The 21,659-nt window shown below is 48.7% G+C and overlaps 1 protein-coding gene across 1 annotated transcript in view; it reads left to right on the top strand.

Moving 5' to 3' along the window:
• Window positions 1-3,587: 3,587 nt before the first annotated feature.
• BOK (BCL2 family apoptosis regulator BOK) overlaps window positions 3,588-21,659 on the top strand; it is a 332,157-nt gene continuing 314,085 nt past the window's right edge. Inside the window, exon 1 of the mRNA XM_078665683.1 lies at window positions 3,588-4,727. Within this exon, the coding sequence (XP_078521809.1) occupies window positions 4,505-4,727 (223 nt within the window). The 5' untranslated portion in view covers window positions 3,588-4,504. The remainder of the gene's footprint in view (window positions 4,728-21,659) is intronic.

Genomic DNA, 21,659 nt, shown 5'->3' with positions numbered 1-21,659 from the left:
AGTCTTCTGCTGTCTCTTTCTCTGTCTAGCCATCACCCAGCACTCATCCTGTATTTCTTTTCATCCCTCCTGTGGTCACTCTCTTTGTAGCACACACTATCTGTTCCCATCTCTGTTTCATTCCATCTCTCTCTCTCGCTTCCTCTATCTCTAGCACACACACAATTTCTTTCCAAATATCTCTGGCTAAACACTTATAAGAACCCAAAGGCGAGACCTATTGACTACGGTGATTATCAGCAGGACTCTCAGAGCTTCACAGCACTGGTGTTAGGTGCCAGGCTTCGAGTACCTTGATGAAACTACATATCCCAGAATGCAGTGAGAGGAGTGCTGGTTGTGTGCTGTCCCATGCTGCTTTGGGCTAGGTCATGTGACTAGGAGGTTCTTAAGCCTACAGCTCCTGTATCCCAGTGCTTGGCTTTCCTTCGGCTAGAACCTTACCCTTATCCTCGTATGGACTAAACCTTGTTGCACCTATTTCCCCAAAAACGGAAGCGGAGCTGCTTATGTATCGAAATAACTCTCTGGACTTTAATAGCTTGGAGTCTCAGGAAGTGGTAGTTCAGACATGCCAACCCTCCCGATTCAGGCGTGAGACTACCGATTTGAAGGCTAGTCTCCCGCCTCCCGATTCCTACAAGCAAAAACCCGATTCTTCAGGGGTTTCAGCTGACAGGGCTTGGTATTTTGTAAAGTGCTAATTCTTCCAGCAAAGAGTGGCGATGTAGGGGCTCTCGAAGGGGTGCAAAACCAACAAAGCGTCATTAACAAAGGAATAGTGTTTTAAAGACCTGCAAAGTATTGGGGGAGGGATGGGGGGGGCTGCTTCAGCCCGGGCTGCCACAGGGGTGTGGGGGGTGCATGCACTGCCAACAACCTGCCAGGCCAGTACTCAACACTTGCATCACCCTCTCTGCCTGCCATTATGCTCCATGCTTCTGAAAGGTAAGAAAAAAACGTGCATTTGCGTTTCAAATGTCCGATCCTACAGTAGCACACTTTCAAAGCCCATACATGCCAGTAACCCGATTCAAAGCCCCATTCTCCCGTTTTTTTTTTTTAAATCTCTCACTTTGCTCTCCTGAAATATTGGCATGTATGGTAGTTTGTTCCTTCAGTTTCGCCGGTATTTCCCTTTGTCTCAGCGCGAGGACGCGCTGAAACATTGCCACAGCTGTTTTTCTTAGGCGCTGCACGCTCTGCTAATCACTAATCTCAACAGCTTAATTGCCCGCTGACTTCTCCAGCGCAGGACGTGCTGCCACTTCCCTTCTTCCCACCTTCGCAGCTCCTCTCCGTTTTTAGGTCTTGACCAAATCTCACTTTTTCCACAGACTGGTGCTACATCGCATCCACTCTCCCAGAACAAACATTTTCAGGTGAAATACGTTTGTTTTTGTCGGCATTGTGTACATTTTTCTGTAAATGTTTCACACTTGAAATATATTCCAATTGCAACCCGTTACTGTGCCGTTTTCACAAGTGCTGATGAATATAAACAGCCGGTGGGCGGTAAATAAAGGTGCCCACCTTGTATCAGTGCACCGGCCATTGTGCGTGGGTTTATTTATTTTAACCGCACACTTCTGGGTTGCTAAATACAACAAGCATTGAAAATGCATTAGGTCTCGCCTTTGATTAAGTTAAATCCAATTGCTCTGCTAATGGTATTGTATGTCAACGCAGCTGACTTTAACTTAATAAAAGGCGAGACCTATTGCATTTTCAATCTCCATCCATCCCACTCCATCCATCCATCCCCCCCACTCCATCCATCCATCCCCCCACTCCATCCATCCATCCATCCATCCATTCCTCCACTCCATCCATCCATCCATCCCCCCACTCCATCCATCCATCCCGACACTCCATTCATCCATCCCAGCACTCCATCCATCCATCCCCGCACTCCATCCATCCATCCATCCATTCACCCGACTCCATCCATCCCTCCCCCGCTTTACACTCCATCCCTCCCCCGCCCCACACTCCATCCCTCCCCCGCCCCACACTCCATCCCTCCCCCTCCACACACTCCATCCCTCCCCGCCACACACTCCATCCCTCCCGGCCACACACTCCATCCCTCACCCCACACTCCATCCCTCGCCCCACACTCCATCCCTCGCCCCACACTCCATCCCTCGCCCCACACTCCATCCCTCGCCCACACTCCATCCCTCGCCCACACTCCATCCCTCGCCCTCTTGCCCTGCCTCTCGCTCACCCTGCCTCTATCTCTCGCCCTCCCTCTATCTATCTTTCGCCCTCCCTCTATCACCCTCACTATCCATCGCATCACCCCAGCATCACCCAGGGGCACCACAACATCACTATGAGCTACCAGAGCATCACTGAACGCCACAGCATCACTCGTCGCCGCCACAACATCATTCAGAGCCACCACTGCATCAATCTGTGCAACCGTTCAACAACAACTGATTTAAATATGTTCTCTCAATGTTTCAAACTTTATTACAAATGTCACAAATTTTTTTTAATATTTCACTTCTGTTCTTGTATTTTCATCACAATAAAATACACTAAACATAATCTTCCAAAAAGTTATTTGCAAAAGTTTAAGCTATTGCCATTATAAATTACAATAACTTTTATTTAAGTATTAAATATTGAATAAAATACAACTCATTGTTATTTTTAATATTAATACATCTAAGTCATGTAAATACAACACATATTGCATTACAAATGCTATAGGTGTCACGTTTGCAAAAGTTAACACTATTGGCATTGTAAATGACAAAGTTATTAATTTCACTATTTTCAAAACAAATAAAAAATGTGTCACTTACAATACTAATACCTATAACTTTACTAATGCGAGCCCTATTGCATTGCAAATGCTTGTTGTTGATTCTTGTCCTTTCCTTTGGTCCCTTGGATTCCATCTTGCTGACCTTGAGACATTTCACTTACGCTGGACTGCCTTATCTCTTTCTCCCCCTCAGGTCCCCCTCTCTCCTCTCACCAATCTCAGCCTCCAACTCTTCTCCCCCACATACCGCTCTCTACCCCTTTTTATTTTAATTTTTGTATTTAATTTTTTTATTTCTCTTTTTACTCTGTAAATATGTGATATATACTTGTCCAAGCCGAATTGCTGGTAAAATTGAATCCTGAGAAAATCTACTATTTGGATATATATGTATATAGAGATAAGTCTAACCACTAGTATATGTAGTAGACCTTAGTACTCACTACCATTCCTATGTGATTCTTAGAGTTTATCCATTTGTATCTCTTCCTTGACTGACTTTACAACTTGTACATTTGCAAAATGTTTTCTTGTGTGTATCTTTTATGTAACTCATGTAATCCTAAGTCCTTATGTATCGCAACTGGTTCTTTTGTAAAGCGCTCTGACACCTTCGGGTAATGTTCGCGCTATAGCCTATAGGAAATCGCATTAAATAAATAAAAAATAAAAAGATCACATCCCATCGTTCCTTACCATGGAGCATACTCCATCCTTCTCGTGCCTCGAGTCTCAAGGTATCTCCCTTGATCGTCCTTAAGAGGGCAGCAGCGGCAGTTCTGAAGGGTGTGCAGACTCCGCCCAGCCTATTCCACTCCCCGTAGAAGGCGCGAGTGACTCGGGACGGGATCAGTGTATCTGTCTCCGAAGTCGGACGTGGGGATGCTGCGAGACAGAGAGCCCGGCGGCAGCAGCGACGGATCCCAGTACTTTAGAATGACCCCGAGTACGGGGCCGGTGATCTAGTGGACGGACCCTTATGTCCAGCACCGTAAAGTGGGTTCATAACGGGACAGGGAGGGCAGTACTCCGGGACGACCACCTGCGGCCACCTTCCCACGCGTTCCGGGCAGTGAGAGATGCGCTGAGCTGCGCACAGAGGACGAGCGACGGGCCACACACACCGGGAGCTGAGGACGCACAGTAGGGCTGGGGGAGAGCGGGACCCGGAGAGTGACAGCAGCAATGCAGAACCGAGGGACTACGGAGCATTGTGCGAGGACACCGGAAGATGGGGGCACCTGCACTGGAATGTTTTAGCACTAGGAAACAGATTCCTTTAGATATAAAGTGATCTCACCCCAGTGGGACTCGGGCACACCTCTATAGCAAGAAGTGCAGCTGGGGGCACCGTGACTCGGGGGTACAGAGGAGTCGGACGCCGTCGGGGCCGGGGGGACTGGAACAGCAGCACTCGGGGGACGGCCACTCTTCCCGTTGGTGGTGTCCGCTACCACCGACCCGAGAACACTCTGAATTCCTGAGGCCCCGGAAAAGCGCTTAAACAGCCGGGCAGCGTTACTTTACACACGTGCTGAGCGTTTAAGACAACACATGCATGAATGGTTTAGGCGCTAGGCTCTCTTTGGTAGCAAGGAGACGCGCCCCTTCTGCGCGGTGTGGGCATCCACAGCGCGAGTGATTTCCGGAGTTTGGATCACGGGCCAGGCCACTCTGGGTCCGCGGCTCCTCGCCCCTGAAGACGGCGGTTCCCCCCTCCCTAGGATGGAGATGCTGCGGCGCTCCTCGGTCTTCGCGGCTGAGGTGATGGAAGCCTTCGACCGCTCGCCCACGGACAAGGAGCTGGTGTCCCAGGCCAAGGCCCTGTGCAGGGAGTTCATCCACTCTCGACTGGCGAGGGCTGGCGTCGGCTGGAGCAAGGCGGACCACAGCCCGCCGGTACCAGCGGGGAAGCTGGCCGAGGTGTCCGCCGTCCTTCTGAGGCTAGGTAAGATGGGGCCGGGCTTTCATCAGTGAGTCCCGAATTACCGACCTAGGGCGACATATTATAGCCTGTTATGTAAATGTGCCAGTGGAGGCAGGTGGGACCACCAACAATTATTATAAGGCCCCTGTACTTAATTTATCCGTCAGACTTTGTCACAGAGCAAGAGAGAAAAACAAAAAAGAGGGAGAGTAATACAAAAACAAGGACAAAGGGAGAATGCAGGCATGCAAACGAACTTTCAATAGTGAGAAAGTGAGGCTGAGAGGAGCATATTTACAAAGAAATAACGCAGTGCGGCGCTGAAAGCAATTAAGCAGCACCGCACTACCTCATTAAAAAAATGCAGGGATGCGCCATATTCACAAGGTGACGGTGCACACCTGTGCTTTCCCTTTCGTTGGTGCTAAAAAAAGCTGTGTAGTGTCAACGCAGGCACCCTTGTGCCATGGTGCAAGGGTGCCTGCTTTGCAGGGATGATTGTTTATGTGCCGGAAGGGACACCTTCCTGCACATAAACAATCATTAAAGGCGATCTTTTCCTTCTACGGGTGTGCTTCAGAATGCAGCACACATAGAAAGAGCAGACAACAAGGAGAAATAACAGTAGTTCTCCTTGTTGCGCCACTCTAACACCTGCTTTTCAACAGCATTAGTTTTTAGCACTGCCTCAGATTTACGGATGTATGACATTACAACGCATGCTTTTACATCGCATGCCTTTACAACACGGTTTTTACATCTCAAACCTTTACAACGCATAGCGCTTTGGGGTGCTGGATAGTGAATAGTTTAATTTACTATTCCAACTCCAGTCCCCGTGGACACTAGGGAAGGTGTTGGACAGTAAATTAAACGTATTCCCTATTCTAGAGCGCCCCCCAGCGCAATGCGTTGTAAAGGCTTGCGTTGTAAAAGTTGCATCGTAAAGGCACTGCGTGGTAAAAGCTGCGTTGTAAAGGATGTTTCCCCAGATTTACAGGTCCGTGTCAATCTGGGGCAGCGTGAAAAAGCAATGGGCGTTGCAGGGAAAGACCCCAGCAACACCCATTGTACGCCCCTTTTATGCAAAGTGATGTGTAAAAAGGGGCCATATTACAAGACTATTAAGAGGCACGCAGGGGGGCTTTGCGTGGCCTTGTAAATATGCTCCAGCACATAGCACCACTGAAGTGTAAAAAAAAAAAAGTGATGCTCCAGTTAGGGGCTTGTAAATGGTCACAAACTTTAGTTGCAACTGTGATTCTGTGCAAATGTGCGTGAAGGAGGTACACAGCTAACAAATATCGACAAAGCCAATAGTGCTTGCGGATGTTAGATGATGTGCAATTGATATTCTGTGCAAATGTGTGTGATGGAGGTACACAGCTAACAACTATCCACAAAGCCAATAGTGCTTGCGGATGTTAGATGATGTGCAATTGTTGTCCTGTGCAAATGTGTGTGAAGGAGGTACTCAGCAAACTGCCACTAACAGAGCCATTAGTGCTGACTGCTTTGAGGTGATGTCAGTTTATGTGTCATATAACTGGATGCAATAACAAAAAGCTCAGAGAGGAACCACAATACTGGACTGGAGGTACACTATGGAAATCACAGAAATGTAATTTCTAGGTTTAAGCCACTCCATTAATTACCTAGGCCATGCCCCCTTTTGAGACCCCCCCCCCCCCATTGTGCAATAGGGTATTTAAAATGGGCGGCAGCGGGGTGGAGGCAGTGGCACTCAATAACAGTCGCAACAAGCATTAGAAATGCAATAGATCTCGCATTTTTTTGAGTTGGAGCTATTGGCGATGCTAATGGCAATGTTTTTAACCCGTATGTGATCACTCCACTGCCAACAGAAACACATAAGTAAATGAGCAGTAGCCACCAATGTCCACTGAAACAGGAGTGGGACAGCTGCGGGCAGAAAAACAAAAGTGGATGCGTGTGTCCACCATGTACGTCACCCGTCCCTAGCTTTGAACGCACTTCCACCGAAGTGGATGCTAAAAATTATACCTGCTTATTGAAAGAAAAGCACAAGGGCCCAAAGTATTGTAGGAGTGCTTTTTAAAACATAACTCCCCCCCAAAAAGTCCTCGTTAAATATCAGAACCACTGACCGAATTAAACTTGTGAAGCTGAAAGACAATGTGCTTCAATTGTAAGTGCATCAACAGATAAATATTATATGAATGGCATTTGTAAAGTGCATTCACAGTTGGAAGTTTACTGTCTGTGAAAGTGCAAAAAGCTTTAAAAACTTGTTGATATCAGGCACTATAAAAATAAGCTGCATGCTTACATTATGTTCAGGGGTTTAATCTCCAAAGGAGAGCAGGGATCCTTTCTCACCAAAGACACACATTTACACAGAGAAAGGACCACCATGCCAGGGTATGAGACAACTGAAAATAGTCAAACCAAAAAAACTACATATGTAATGTGCTATTACAAGACAGTACTAGCTCCCTTTTAATTCAGATCAGGCAGTAACAGAAGCTACCGACCGAAATACAATTTGGATATGTGCTGGACAACTCTGGATCGGGTTTGTTTCACCCAGAGATGTTACTTCCGAAAAGAAGCTGAATTATCTGCATTAAATCTCGGGGGGGGGGGGGGGGGGGGGGGAGCCGGAATTACCAATTCCCCTGGTAACTGTTCTGTTTTTTAGTGCAGGGTCAGGTGTTAACCTGTGATCCTCATTAACCCTGCCCAGGTGTGCCAGTTCACGCCACTTGGGGAGGGGGTGAACAGAATTTGCTGGAGGATTGCCAGGGTACTGATAATAACTTGACTCTATACATATGGTATTTGTGTAGCGCAAACACGATGAAAGGCTTCGTGGCGCTGTACAGAGGCACTTTAGTGACTTGAGGGACAGCAGTGTTCTGAGAGTGGAGGGCACGATAATTGAAGACATATATCATTTAACAAGCAGCACTAAAAGGACTGGGAAGTGCTCACGATCACACGTGGCGGGCACATTGTACACAAGAGAATAAACGTTCTCGAATGGGTGAGGGATCCCGTTAGCGGCAGACTCTGGCAAGTTCCTGGCCTCGTACATAGATGTGTAGGACCTGTGGAGCTCAGGGTAGTGTGCGAGGGTTGGAGTGTGCCCAGGGTCACACAGGGCACACTGTCCAGAAAGGAACAAACACTTTGCAATGGGTGAAGGGGGGGCCATTAGTTCCATAGTGTCACAAGTTCCTGAATTGCTACAAAGATATACGTGGGATCTGTAGAGCTCAGGGTAGTGTGTAAGTCTGCAAGTGTTGGCGAGTGCCCAGGGTCACAAGTAAAACACACAAGATGATGGATGGAATGTTGCACAATGGCAAAACATTCACCCTCAGTCACAGATCTGGGTTTAATCCATCGTTATTTTGCTCACCAAGCCACCCCAGTTCTGACGTGGGTACCATGCTCACTACACCACTGGAGTCAAGCTATCCTGGCTGAAGAAGGCTGATAACCAGAAACCGGTCCTAGGATGCTTGATTCCGGTCCAGGGAAGACATGGCTTGGCAGTTCGGGCTGGACTGTTCCCATGAGGCACAGGGTCAAGACTGATTTGCATATGGCCATGTCTGAACTGCGCCACCACATCAATCTGTGCAACCATTCACCAACTGCTTCAAATATGTTCTCTCAATGTTTCAAGCTTTGTTACAAATGTCACAAAAAGATGTTAATATTTCACTTCTGTTCTTGGATTTTTGTCATAATAAAATACACTGAACATATTCTTCACAAAAGGTATTTACAAAAGTTTGAGCTATTGCCATTATAAATTACAATAGCTTTTGTTTAAGTATTAATTATTAAAAAAAATTAAAAGCCATTGTTATTTGTTATATCAATACATCTAAGTCACGTAAATACAACACATATTGCATTACAAATGCTATAGGTGTCACATTTGCGAAAGTTAAAACTATTTGCATTGTAAATGACAAAGCTATTAATTTCGATATTTTCAAAACCAACACTTATAATAAAAAATTTGTCATTTACAATACCAATAGCTCAAACTTTCCTAATGCGAGACCTATTGCATTGCAAATGCTTGTTTCTTGTTAGTGACCGATCAAAGTTGGATTGGTAAGTAAAAATAGAATAAAACACACAATGTTTTTTTAAAAATAATTTAAAGTGTGGGGGATCGGGAATGAAAGCACAGGTAGTAGCGAAGCCAAAGCAACACAGGGAGAGCAGAGGGTACGGGAAAGCAACAGAGGGTGGATGGTAAAGCAATACAACAGGTGTGGGTAGGAGGGAGCAAATACGAGACTGCTCGGGCAACGGGCAGAAGCACACAGGTGAGTGCAACAGGGAGGGATTGGGAGAAGCAATCGGGTGACCGAGATCAAGTTTGACAGTTTGAAAACACGTGCACTCTCATTTAGTGCTTAACAGAAAAGAAAAAAGTAATGCTTGAAAAGTAAGCAGTGGAAGCGGAGATGTCACCCAAAAAAAGCAACGGAAAAGAGTAAATACTCCATGGGAGGGACAACTATCGGAATGACAATCTGAGACACGAATAAGAAGCAGGCAAATGAGAGTGACAGGAAAGTCAACTAATGGTAAGCAGTGGGCTGGGTCCAAGCCCATCTATGTACTTGGTAAGCCACAATATGCCTTGCAAGAGATAGTGCATGCGCTGTCCAGTAGGCTCAACCTAAAAAATAACTCATTCAAGTATGGCTGAAAAATCTCCATAGGGACGAGGAAATGCTCCTTATTCAAACCCGCACATGCTGAAAAGGTGGGTCACTGGAGAAGGCAAGCAGCGCTGTAATGTATTGCCCCGCTGGCTGGCTGCACTGCTGAACAATAATCCACCCTGTAACGCCACCCGCCACAAGAAAGCAGGTTGCACATCCATAAATGTCAGCTCCAACAAGGCTAATCTTATTCATATCATAAAACACAATTGGAAAGTAGCATAACAACCTTAAAACAGCTGTCAGAAGAAAAGACGCATAACACAGGAAACACAAATGGGAGTGGGACAATTTATAGAAAGTAGTTCCATAGGAACTAATAAACACAAAAGACAGTTTGGGGAGCTAGTGACTTATGGGTAGAAGAAATACATATGCTCACTTAAGAAAGTACTGGAAGAAGAAAGGAGAGGAAGAGGTAATGAGGGTGTGTTTAGTGCATGCAGTGAGCACTGTCGGCTGTTCTGTGCATGAGAGCAATGGTGGCCTTAGGCATGTGCAAGTTGTGCACCTGCACAGGGCCGCCAAACCCCAGGGGCCGCCACGCCAATATATATCCTTAATATAATAATCCTCTGAGGATTGATACATATTTGCTTGGCGGCCTCCGGCTCTGTTCCACTTCCAAACACCCTGACCCCCGACCTGAGCTCCCGGGGGCTCCACCCCACCCAACCCCCTCTTCCGGGGCCCCCTACCTATGCTCCCTGCCCGGGGCCGCCATGAGCCTAGAGCCGCCCCTGATGAGAGTGAGTGGGCCATGTTCTGCAGACCGTTGCCACTTCTCTTCCGCTCATCAGAACACAGTTTGCTAATCCTTGGCTTTCATTTGACAACCGGTGTTCTGGGAGTGGCAGGCATGGGCGGCTTCCAGTGAATCAATTGATTTGACACGCCCTGCAAGGATTTGTAATAGAAACGCTCAGGGCTCGGGTGCTGTTGACTTGCTGCGAGGTGGCAGCCTTAGTTCTGCAGTGTATCAAGTACTATTGTGTACAGGAGCAAGGGGAAGTGGTAAAAGTGCCATCTCACGCCCGCAGGGCCTCATTTCCAGGAACCCTTGTCCAAAGAAAGCTAAGACCTAGTTGACAAACATATCAGGAAAGTATTACACTATGTCACTCCAAGAAGCACAACTCCCCCTTTAATGACTTATGATGTCTTGTAACCTCAGCATTTATTTGTATGAGTGTTTGATTTTATGTAAAAGAAACTCAGCAGTACAGTAGGACACCAGCTATGGTATGAAACAACTGATTTTTATCACTGCTAAATCAATTTGCACTAGTCCTTCCACCCAATATTTTTGTTCTATTGTGAAAGTTTTTGGTGAGGATCAGTGAGGGAGGAGAAGCTTGAGGCACATTGAGGAAAACACGTTTTTCTGTAGAAATGCCAAGACCATAAAAATAAAAAGCATGCCTCAAATGTTGTGTGTTGTGATTGACCAAAATAGACTTCCTATGGTGCTCAAATTGGTGATGCAACAAATATATATCATGCACACTATTCAACATCTTACTTAATATTAGAAACCAGCCACGTGCAGAACTGGTCGTAGAATGGTCTCCCTCCTATATAAAGCCATGAAACAAGACTCCACGCCCGATGCCACCGTCTAGGGCAGCCTGGGAGAAAGACCTAAGCACCCAGTTAGAAGAGAAACTGTGGGCATACATAGGCGCTCTTACACGCACCGTCTCCTGCAGTACTAGATTTAAACTAACACACTATAATTTCTTACATCGTACTTAACTAACGCCGGTAACGCTAAAACACATTTCACACAACAGGGATAGTAGATGCCCAAGATGCGCCACAGAAAACACGGATTTTATTCACCTGGCATGGGAGTGTTCAGTGGTCAGGCAGTTTTGGACGGGAGTTGTCCATAGAATAAGTGAAGCTACAGGCCTTCAGTTGAGGCCAGAACAAATGTACTGCCTACTAGCATAGGTACAGAAGGCTAAGAAACTGATACTGCCCCATAAATTACTACAGTTAATGCTAGTGTTAGCTAGATGTAGGATGGCCATAACATGGATGGGACAGAGAGGTCTGGAATTGCCGGTCTGTCTCAAGAATGTGCGTGAATGGACACTAGCCGAAGAAGCACATATGAAACTTACATGTAGGGACGAAAAATTACAGAGCGGCAATGGCAGACACAGGTGACGGTGCTGGAGGCCCAGATCCTTGATTTTGGGCAGCAAGCTGGTGACTCCTTACCGAGGGTGGCCAATCGTCCATTGGAGAGTGAGGGTTAAACTGCATCAGGTCTCTCTACAGGAGGTGCGGCAATGCTGGAGGGCATCTACCCAGGGAGCATACGTCCTAGGAGACAAATTGGACAAACTGCTATATTTGCTAGCGACTCAGGAGGACTGCAACAGAGTGATCCCAGCTATTAAAGATTCCTCTGGCATCCTATGTGAGCCACTGCCTTCAATTGCTGAAACGTTTGCAACCTTTTATCAGGAACAGTACGCAACACACCCGACTCCACCGGGTGAGCTTGACCACCCACTTCTTAGAGATGTGCCCCTGCCATCTAGCCAGTCCTCCTTTGCCCAAAAGCTGGACCTGCCACTCTCTGTGAAGGAAGTTGGGCAGGTAATATCTGATCTTCAATCCGGTAGGACCTCTGGTCCTGATGTGTTTCCCATACAAACATTTTAATGGTACAGAGATCTCTTGACTCTGCATCTATTTGCCCTTTATACTGAGGTGCTGAAGTGCGTCTCCTTTCCTCCAAACCTTGATATTGCCACCAATGTAGTTATACCTAAAGTGGGACATCTTTCAGACTGTTGCTCTTCATATTGCCCGATTTCCCTCCTCAACACATACATCAAGATATTTGCGATGGTGTTGGCGACCATGCTTAGTCAAACTCTTGTATACCTCATACACCTGGACCAGTGCAGCTTCTTGCTGAGTAGAAGAACCCACCACTGTATTCGGAGAGTGCAACTGGCCCTCTGTCAAATACACCATCTGGAGGACGATCTGGCTCTCCTTCTGGTCGATTTCCAAAAGGCTTTTGACATGGTCTCCTGGTCCTTCCTTGAGACCGTGCCTCAACGGGCGAGCTTTGGACCCACCTTTCGGAGATTGGTGGGGCTGCTGTACACAATACCCCCACTGCTCAGGTTTGGGTAAATGGTATCCTCTCACTATCCTTCGTGATCAGCAGGGGAATGTGCCAGGGTTGCCCCCTGTCCCCACAACTCATCTCTCTTGCCGTAGAGCCCCTGGCAGGCTTGATGAGATGCGATGTGCTGGTTCGGGGCTGTTGAGGTGGGGAGTGGTATGGAAGTCTGAATCGCATTATACACAGATGATGTCCTTCTTTTACTTAGCCACAGGCGATGGGTCCTAATGCCTTGGTATACTTATACTTTATGCTGAGGAATCCGGCCTGTGTGTTAACACCAGCAAATCTGTTCTGGTGACAGTAGCTGGGAATGTGGCCGAACAACATTGATGCTTTGATATCCCAACCAAATAAAACTCCTTTATGTACTTGGGGATCAACATCTCCTGCCTTTAGACCTTTCCTGGTCACTCAACTTTTGCCCTCTCTCATCAGCGCTGGACTGAGAGTTATGCAAGTGGAGCCGCCTGCCATTTACCATTGCTGTGTTTAAAATGATGTACCTAACCTGATATCTGTGTTTTGGCGAATTACCCTCATCCTATTCCCAAGACGTGGTTTTGCTCCTTAACTTCGGAATTGACATCCTTTGGCAGGTGGGTGACACTGTGTGCTTTCGCCTTGGCTTACAAATCACTGTTTGATGGAGGCCTCGGCATTCCAGATCTCTACAGGTATTATACTGAGTCACGCCTAGTCCCTGTTAACGAATGGTTTACCTGGGGCTGGGATGATATAGTGTATCGTCTCAAACTGCATGGTATAGGCCTTGATGGGCTCCTCATTCTACTTTATGGCCGTCCCCAGCCCTCAACAGCACCCTCCTACACTCGAGTGCTGCTACTCTGTTGAACAGCGGCCTTGAGCCTCACTCAATGGACTCGCAGTCTCACAGACATGACACCACTGTGGCGTGGTGTCTGGTTGGGTCATGTGGCGGGCCTTGTGAGCTTTTCTCAGTGGGATTGCATTGGTATTACCTGCCTGGAGAACCAGCGGGGGTCCCTGATGTCCTTCTAGGAACTGTGGGACAAATACAGCCTATATCACACACAACTCTTCTGTTAACTACAACCGCGCCATGCTCTGCTGGCTCACCTCCCAGCAGATGCACAGATCCCCGAATACAGCCCCCTTGAGGCGAAACTCCTGACTGGACGTCTGGGCAGGGATGCAATCTCTGTGCTCTATTGGTCTCTAATGATCAACATGCCAAATCTTTTCTTTCCTCTCTGTCATAGGTGGGAAGGCTGGGTTGGTGATCTGGATGACGAGGACTGGCGGGAGGCATGTCTAGTCCCAAGGGAACTGGCCATTTCGTCGCACTTGCAGATGGTCCAGAGTAACTATCTCCATAAACATACCTGTGCCCTAAATGACTGAAAAGGAAGGGCCTTGCGGAGCAGACCGTATTTGCACGCTGCACCACCCCAACTGCTGCATTCTATCATGTGGCCTTGTTGTGCCAGACTTTGACACCCTTCTGGAGAGGGGTGGGCCATGAGATCTCGGAGGTCCTGGGCCACTAAGTTGACTTGGGCCCTCAGGAGGCGCTCTTGGGTCTCTTAAAGGGAATTTGCATGTCCCTCTGAGAGAGGCTTTTCATAGGGGTAACATCCTTAGGGGCTAAGCGGAACATTGCTTTCTCCCTCAGACCTACGCTCTTCAACGTCTCCATGGCTCTCCATCGTCAGAACCTATGGACTCAACATTGTCATACGCAGACGACACCCAACTCATCCTCTCCCTATCCAACGAACCCTACACCGCCAGACACAACTTTCCAAAAGGCATGGAAGCCGTTGCCAAATGGATGAAAAACAGCTGCCTACAACTAAACACCAACAAAACATAAGTACTCATCATGTGCCCAAAGCCAGATGCCTGGAACGATACCTGGTGGCCCCCTGCCCTTGGAAGCCAGCCCACCCCCACGGACCACGCACGCAACCTGGCAATCATCCTGGACTCAGAGCTCAAAATGGACTGCCAGATCAACTCTGTCTCATCCTCCTGCTTCCACACCCTCCGAATCCTACGGAAGACCTTCAAACGAATCCCCCTCGAACACAGAAAGACCGTCACTCACACCCTGGTCACCAGCAGGCTCGACTTCGGCAATGCACTCTATGCCGGAATAAACAAAAACCTCATACGCAAGCTACAGAACATCCAAAACGCAGCCACAAGACTGGTCCTCAACCTGCCAAGACACTGCCATATCTCCCAGCACCTGCACACACTCCACTGGCTCCCCATCGAAGTTAGAGTCACCTTCAAGATGCTAACCCATGCTCACAAGGCCCTCCACGACACCGGACCAGCATACCTGAACAGCCGACTCAAATTCCACGCACCCCAAAGGACCCTACGATCAGCCCAGCTCTCCTATGCCGTAGTCTCCCGCACCAGAAAGACCAGATCGGGAGGCCGCTCCTTCTCCTTCCGCGCGGCCAGAGCCTGGAACGACCTTCCGCTCTACCTCAGACAGATACCATCGCTCCTCATCTTCGCAAGAAACCTTAAAACCTGGCTCTTCAACAGACCCCTCCTTGATGGACTGGAACCTGCAAACCCCCCCAAACCCTCCAGCGCCTTGAGGCCCTTACGGGTGAGTAGTCACGCTTAACAAACACCTGATTTGATTTTACTGGCAACGTCCTGAACCCCCTCCTTGGAGGTTTGGCGGAGGGGTGTTGATTGGTGCGCGCCAAGAATAACCAATTTACGAGGTTCAGGGATCCCCCTAAAAAATTGGAGAAAATATGGGGTGGATGGTGTACTTATCACGGACTGCCAATGTAAAGAGTGTAATTATGCCGGGAGAATACCAATGTTCAATGAAAAGGTCGAGAACTACGATGCCACTTATTTGAAATGTCAGAGGATGATGCTTTGTACTGTTAAGCCTATGACCATGTGGTCATTTAAACAGTGTTTGCACTGATCCCAGAAACATGGACTGACACCACCAAGGAAGGGGTCTGTGTATAATATTTAGGTACATTAAACATGGCCTGCAGTCCTTATTTCTCCACAGCCGCAGGTATTGTCTGTATACATCAGAGTTGTCGAGCAAACAGGGATCGTGGCCACTTCAATCCATACTTGTGTTCACTATGCACCGCTACCAAACACAGACCAGAGTCTTAGAGCACCAGGGTCCATATATACCATGCAGGTTAATCAAACATGGATATTAAACACGGCCATGGTCAGTGCTTACCGTACATGTCTCTCAAACATGCTGGATCCGCGTCTCTGAGATCGTCCCACCACGGCCATAGCCACGAGAACTAGTCTTCAGGACCTCCAAACATGGACCTGACGACTTGAGGCTCTAACTCATGTTTACCACGTACAACCACCAAATTAGATTGTGGCAACATAGGGCGAAAATCTACATTCGGTGGGCCTGTTTGGTAAACAATAAATTGGGTAAATATGCCACATCTGTCAAACACGGTGCATGGCTGCAGGGTGTGATACCCACTTACCACAGTTCCAATAAACCCAGCCCAGAAGAACAGACGAGTTTACCAGATGTGTCCAGCAAACATGGCTTTCGACATCTTCCAATAAACACTGGCTAAATTGTAGACTATTCTGGTACAGCGCGTATCTGTTTGGGTTTGGTACATCTGTGTAGTAAATCATTGATCTGAAAGTATTCGAGCTACTTCGAAGTAATATAGACTTAATCTTGAAATAAACAAAAAATAAAGAAGGTGTATTTTTTTAAAATAGAAATTCCATGAACATGGACCAATTGGCGTGTTAATGTGTGTCAATGCCATGTGCTATCCTCTTATCTGTCTCCTTGCTGCTGTTCACCTTTGACCTTTTTCTCTACACCACATAAGATGGCTTAATGATTTATACACTTGCTCCTGACATCTTTATCTTCAGGTTATGGGTTTAAATGCCCGCAAAGCCAACCCAATCCACATTCTAACTTTCTCGGGTTGGTAAATTGGGTACATTTACATTCGATAATGATAACATATGTTCTACACTATCTCTAATTGAAGTATTTTGAAAAAAACGCCGTATAAAGTGGAAAATACCAAAACATAAAAAGATTGATTTTTGTATGCAAATCATCTATGAGATAAAACAATGTGATGAGGATAATTTAGTTATTTTGAAATTTATAATAGTCCACCATGAATTGTAATGTAAGCACTCTATAGAGGCGGAATGATCCATTTAACAACCTATAGCACGAGGATAGAGAAAGATTCACCTTTGGGTGCAGCAAAAAACACTCTATTTGTATTTAAAAAAATGAAATTGGTATCAAGAGGTCTGAGAGACAGCTGTGATGTCAAGCCAGACTGAACAATCTATTGTACTTACGTACATGGGGCTAATATCTATGGAAACAATGTTTATACTACTAGGTTCACAAACGGTAGTGCAATTCAGAAGCATAATAAAAGAGAATGTGCTTTTCTTTTCTGTTTGTAGTGAAGTCGCCCACTCTTTGCGAACAGCTAAATACATTGTTTGCATGGTGTCAGACCCCGTTTGGGTGCCCATAGGGCACACAGGGGGTACTGAGCCATAACCACGGTGGTTGGGGGCGTTTGCCACTGGTCTCCTAGGGTCCATCCTACTTTGGCGCCGCAATATGTGCCAAGTACACCCTTTCCACACTTGCCTTTAAAGAAAACAAGGATGAGGTGTGAAAGGCTTCCTAGTGTGGTACTGTGGGGAGAGAGGCTTTGAACTTAAACAAAAGACACAATAAACCACTGTCTAGACCAGTGCTTTGTCAGTCAGTCAAAAGATCTTTATTCGATTTAGTTAAAAATCATACAAAGAGAATAAAAACATTTTTTATACAAATAAAAAATTATTAAACAGTTCCATACCAATCAAGTTCATGTAACGTGATATTAGGGCTAAAAAAGTGTTTAAAAAGTTTTTAAAAATACAATTCATTCGGAAAAGCCTGGTATATCTTGCGTGATTTAGATCTAGCCGCCGCCACTAAAAGTGCTTTTTTTTTTTACAGTAAACAGAAAGTATTTTTAATAGTGCAGCAGAAAGGAATACTACACAATTATAAAGAGGGACAGCAACTAAGTCAAACGGTCTTACCCATGGACTCTTAAAGAAGCATTACACCCTTATTGGGACCCTCTGGCCCAATCTATAGTGTACCCCAATGTAGTGACTTCTCTGCAATTTGAATCTATGCACGATTAAGCAAAGTGCAAGTTCATTAAGCGGTGGCTGAATTGACAACTTGTGGGTCAGTCCAAACAGCTCCTAGGCCCAGAGTCTCAATGGTAAGGATAACTTCCTACTGCATGATTATCTTGGACCATTCGCGATACAGTCTTTCAGTCTTTGGAGGTCAGGCATAGTATTACCTGCTCAGCAGGGACATGCCTTGTCAACTGCTGTTTGGTGCATGTGTCGCGCACACTGTCGACGTGCTCTGAGGCGTTACTCGATCGCGGTGGTGGCTTCACTCTTTCTCCTTGCACCACTTCTTATAGTAGCACAGCGAGCAGGAATAACATTTGCTTGTCTTTGGCAGTTGCAGGCCCCACTTGTAGGCAAACCTCATGCTTCAGCAGCAACAGCTCGTTATGGATTACACAACTCGTCGGTGGCGGCAGTGCCTATCATTCAGGCATGCTGCAGGTTGCCAGACGGCACATCTTTGCTGGGTTCAAAGTTTGTTTATGGGGTTCACGATTTGAAAGGCACTCAGGGAGACCAGACGACCCTTCAAGACTCAGGTTGGGTTCTTACACCGGGAGCACAGCTTGGCTTCTCCTCCTGGACAGTCATTCCTCTTGCAGAGCGAGACACTCTCCTTCCCACTCTGAGTAGGCAGGCATGCTTATACTCACTAGGACATCTGACCCTGGCACCAGGCAGGTCGCTCCCCTCACCGCCACGCAGCCCCCTGTGTGACCTGTGACCCCTGTGGTCTGCTCTGCTGCTGTCGGTTCCTTCCTCGTTGTGCTCACAGCCCCCTGTGTGACCTGTGACCCCTGAGGTCTGCTCCGCTGCTGTTGGTTCCTTCCTCGTTTTTGTGCTCCCTGCCCTCTTATCTTCTGTATCCCTGTGCCCGTTTTGCCCCGTGCTCTGCTGCTGTTTGTTTCCTTTCCTGGTTTGTGCCCACTGTCCATCCTTCTTCTGTGCCCGTTCTGCCCCGTGCCCCTCTCCTTTTCCCCCGCCTTCCCTCTCCTCGCCGTTTTTTTCCCGCCGCTGCGTCCCTGCGGCCCGCCCCCCTGCCCCCCATTGGCCGCCCCGCTCCCAGCTGCTCCTCCCTCCCTCTGACCCTCATATGGAGGCCGCGCAGCGGCCGCGCTGCTGGCGCGCCGAATTCCGCGCCTGGACCGCGCCCAGGGCCACAACCCTGGACCCCACGCCTCCCGCAACGCCAGACTGCGCTATGACTCCTACACCCTCCACGCACTCCACACCGGACGAGACTACCCCTGCTACCGGGCCACCCCGAAGCGCACCCAAGGGCCCTTCGCCTGCCGGAACTGCAGATTCACCAGCATCCAGCCCACCAAACCACCAACCAAAGATCCCAACCACCTCTGCTGCATCCTCCTCAACACCCGCTCCGCTCGCAAGCACGCCATCGAACTCTGGGACCTCCTAGACTCTACCGCCCCCGACGGGGCCTTCCTGACGGAGACCTGGCTCAACCCCACCTCGGCACCAGACATCGCCATAGCCATCCCACAGAGCTACAAGATCACCCGCAGAGACCGCACCAACGGAGTTGGAGGGGGAATCGCCATCATCCACAAGGACACCCTCAGAGTCTCGACCAGCACTGACGACACCATCACCGCTGCCGAGCACATGCACTTCCAGATCCACACCGACCCCAACACGACCCTCCGAGGAACACTCGTCTACAGACCACCCGGACCAAGACCACAGTTCAGCGACACCATCGCCGACCTCATCAGCACCCACGCCCTCGCTTCCACGGACTACATCCTCCTCGGGGACCTGAACTTCCACCTCGGGAACAACAACAACGCCAACTCCATCGCCCTGATCGCAAACCTCGGACTCAAACAGCTCGTGACGACACCCACCCATGCCGCCGGACACACGCTGGACCCCAACTTCTCCACAAGCCCCCACGTCTCCTTTAACCACACCATCGAACCCCACTGGACCAACCACAGATGCGTCCACTTCACCTTTAGGAAACCCCCACACACACCGCACCAAACAGCTGCCACGCCGCTGCTGGGGCAAGGTCACCAAGGACCAACTGACCACCACCCTCACCATGAGACCACCCGCCGACCCCACCGACCCCAACACCGCCGCAACCAACCTCAAACAGTGGATCAACGACTGCGCCAACACCCTCGCCCCTCTCAAGACCTCCACAACCAACCACACCAACAAGAAAGCCGCCTGGTTTACCGAAGACCTCTGGATCTCCAAGAGCACCTGTCGGAAGCTGGAGAAAAAATGGCTCCACGACCGAACACCAGACAGCCACACAGCCCACAAGAGCGCCACCCGCAGACACCACCAACTCATCAGGACCGCCAGAGGACCGCCTTCAAGGACCGCCTAGACAACCACGCACACAACACCAAAGAGCTCTTCAGCATCGTGAAAGAACTCTCCAACCCCAGTTCCAACATCAACGACATCCCACCTTCACAAGACCTGTTTGACTCCCTGTCCACCTTCTTTCACCGCAAGATCACCGACATGCACGACAGCTTCAACTCTGAGACCCCCACACCCACCACCGAGTCCACCACCCCCGCGACCACTACCCGAACCAGTGGCCTGACCGCCAGGACCAACGTCAGCGACGAAGACACCATCAAAACCATGAACTTCATCCACTCCGGATCCCCATCCGACCCCTGCCCTCACCACGTCTTCAACAAAGCCAGCACAACCATCGCGCCCCACCTCCGGAAAACAATCAACAGTTCCTTCGAGACAGCAACCTTCCCGGAAAGCTGGAAGCATGCCGAGATCAACGCCCTTCTGAAGAAACCCAAGGTGGACCCCAAGGACCTCAAGAACTTCCGGCCCATCTCCCTGCTCCCGTTCCCGGCAAAAGTGACAGAGCAGATTGTCAACAAACAGTTAACCCACTACCTCAAATACAACAACATCCTAGACCCTTCACAATCCGGTTTCCGCAGCAACCACAGCACCGAGACCGCCCTCATCGCCGCCACTGACGACATCAGGATCCTGATGGATAAAGGAGAAACAGCCGCCCTCATCCTCCTGGACCTATCAGCTGCCTTTGACACAGTCTGCCACCGCACCCTATCAGCACGCCTCCACGACGCCGGAATCCAAGAGAAGGCCCTAGCCTGGACCACTGCCTTCCTCTCCGGCAGAACCCAGAGCGTCCGCCTACCACCCTTCCGCTCGAAAACCACCGAGATCATCTGCGGCGTCCCACAGGGATCCTCCCTCAGCCCGACGCTGTTCAATATCTACATGGAACCGCTCGCACGCGTCGCACGACAACATAACCTCAACATCATCTTCTTCGCTGACGACACCCAGCTGATCATATCCCTCACCGAAGGCCCCCACACCGCCAAAGCCAACCTCCACAGAGGAATGAAGGCCGTAGCCGACTGGATGAAGGACAGCAGACTGAAGCTGAATTCAGACAAGACGGAGGTCCTCATTCTCTGACCCACCCCATCAGCCTGGGATGACTCTTGGTGGCCCACATCGCTAGGCACAACCCCGGAACCCACAGACCGCGCACACAACCTGGGGGTCATCCTAGACTCCACCCTCTCCATGACCAGGCAAGTCAACGCCGTCTCCGCATCCTGCTTCAACACCCTCCGAATGCTCCGCAGGATCTTCAAGTGGATTCCTCCCGACACGAGAAAAACCGTCACCCAGGCCCTCATCACCAGCAGACTAGACTACGGGAACGCCCTCTACTCAGGAACAACAACCAAGCTCCTGAGACGACTACAACGAATCCAGAACGCCTCGGCACGTCTGATCCTCGACGTCCCCCGATGCAGCCACATCACACCCCACCTGAGAGGCCTG

Source organism: Lissotriton helveticus, chromosome 11, assembly GCF_964261635.1.
Source record: "Lissotriton helveticus chromosome 11, aLisHel1.1, whole genome shotgun sequence".
In the NCBI taxonomy this organism is placed as follows: domain Eukaryota; kingdom Metazoa; phylum Chordata; class Amphibia; order Caudata; family Salamandridae; genus Lissotriton; species Lissotriton helveticus.
Note: the sequence above shows the minus strand (reverse complement) of the source record. Positions and strands in the feature narration are given on the sequence as shown.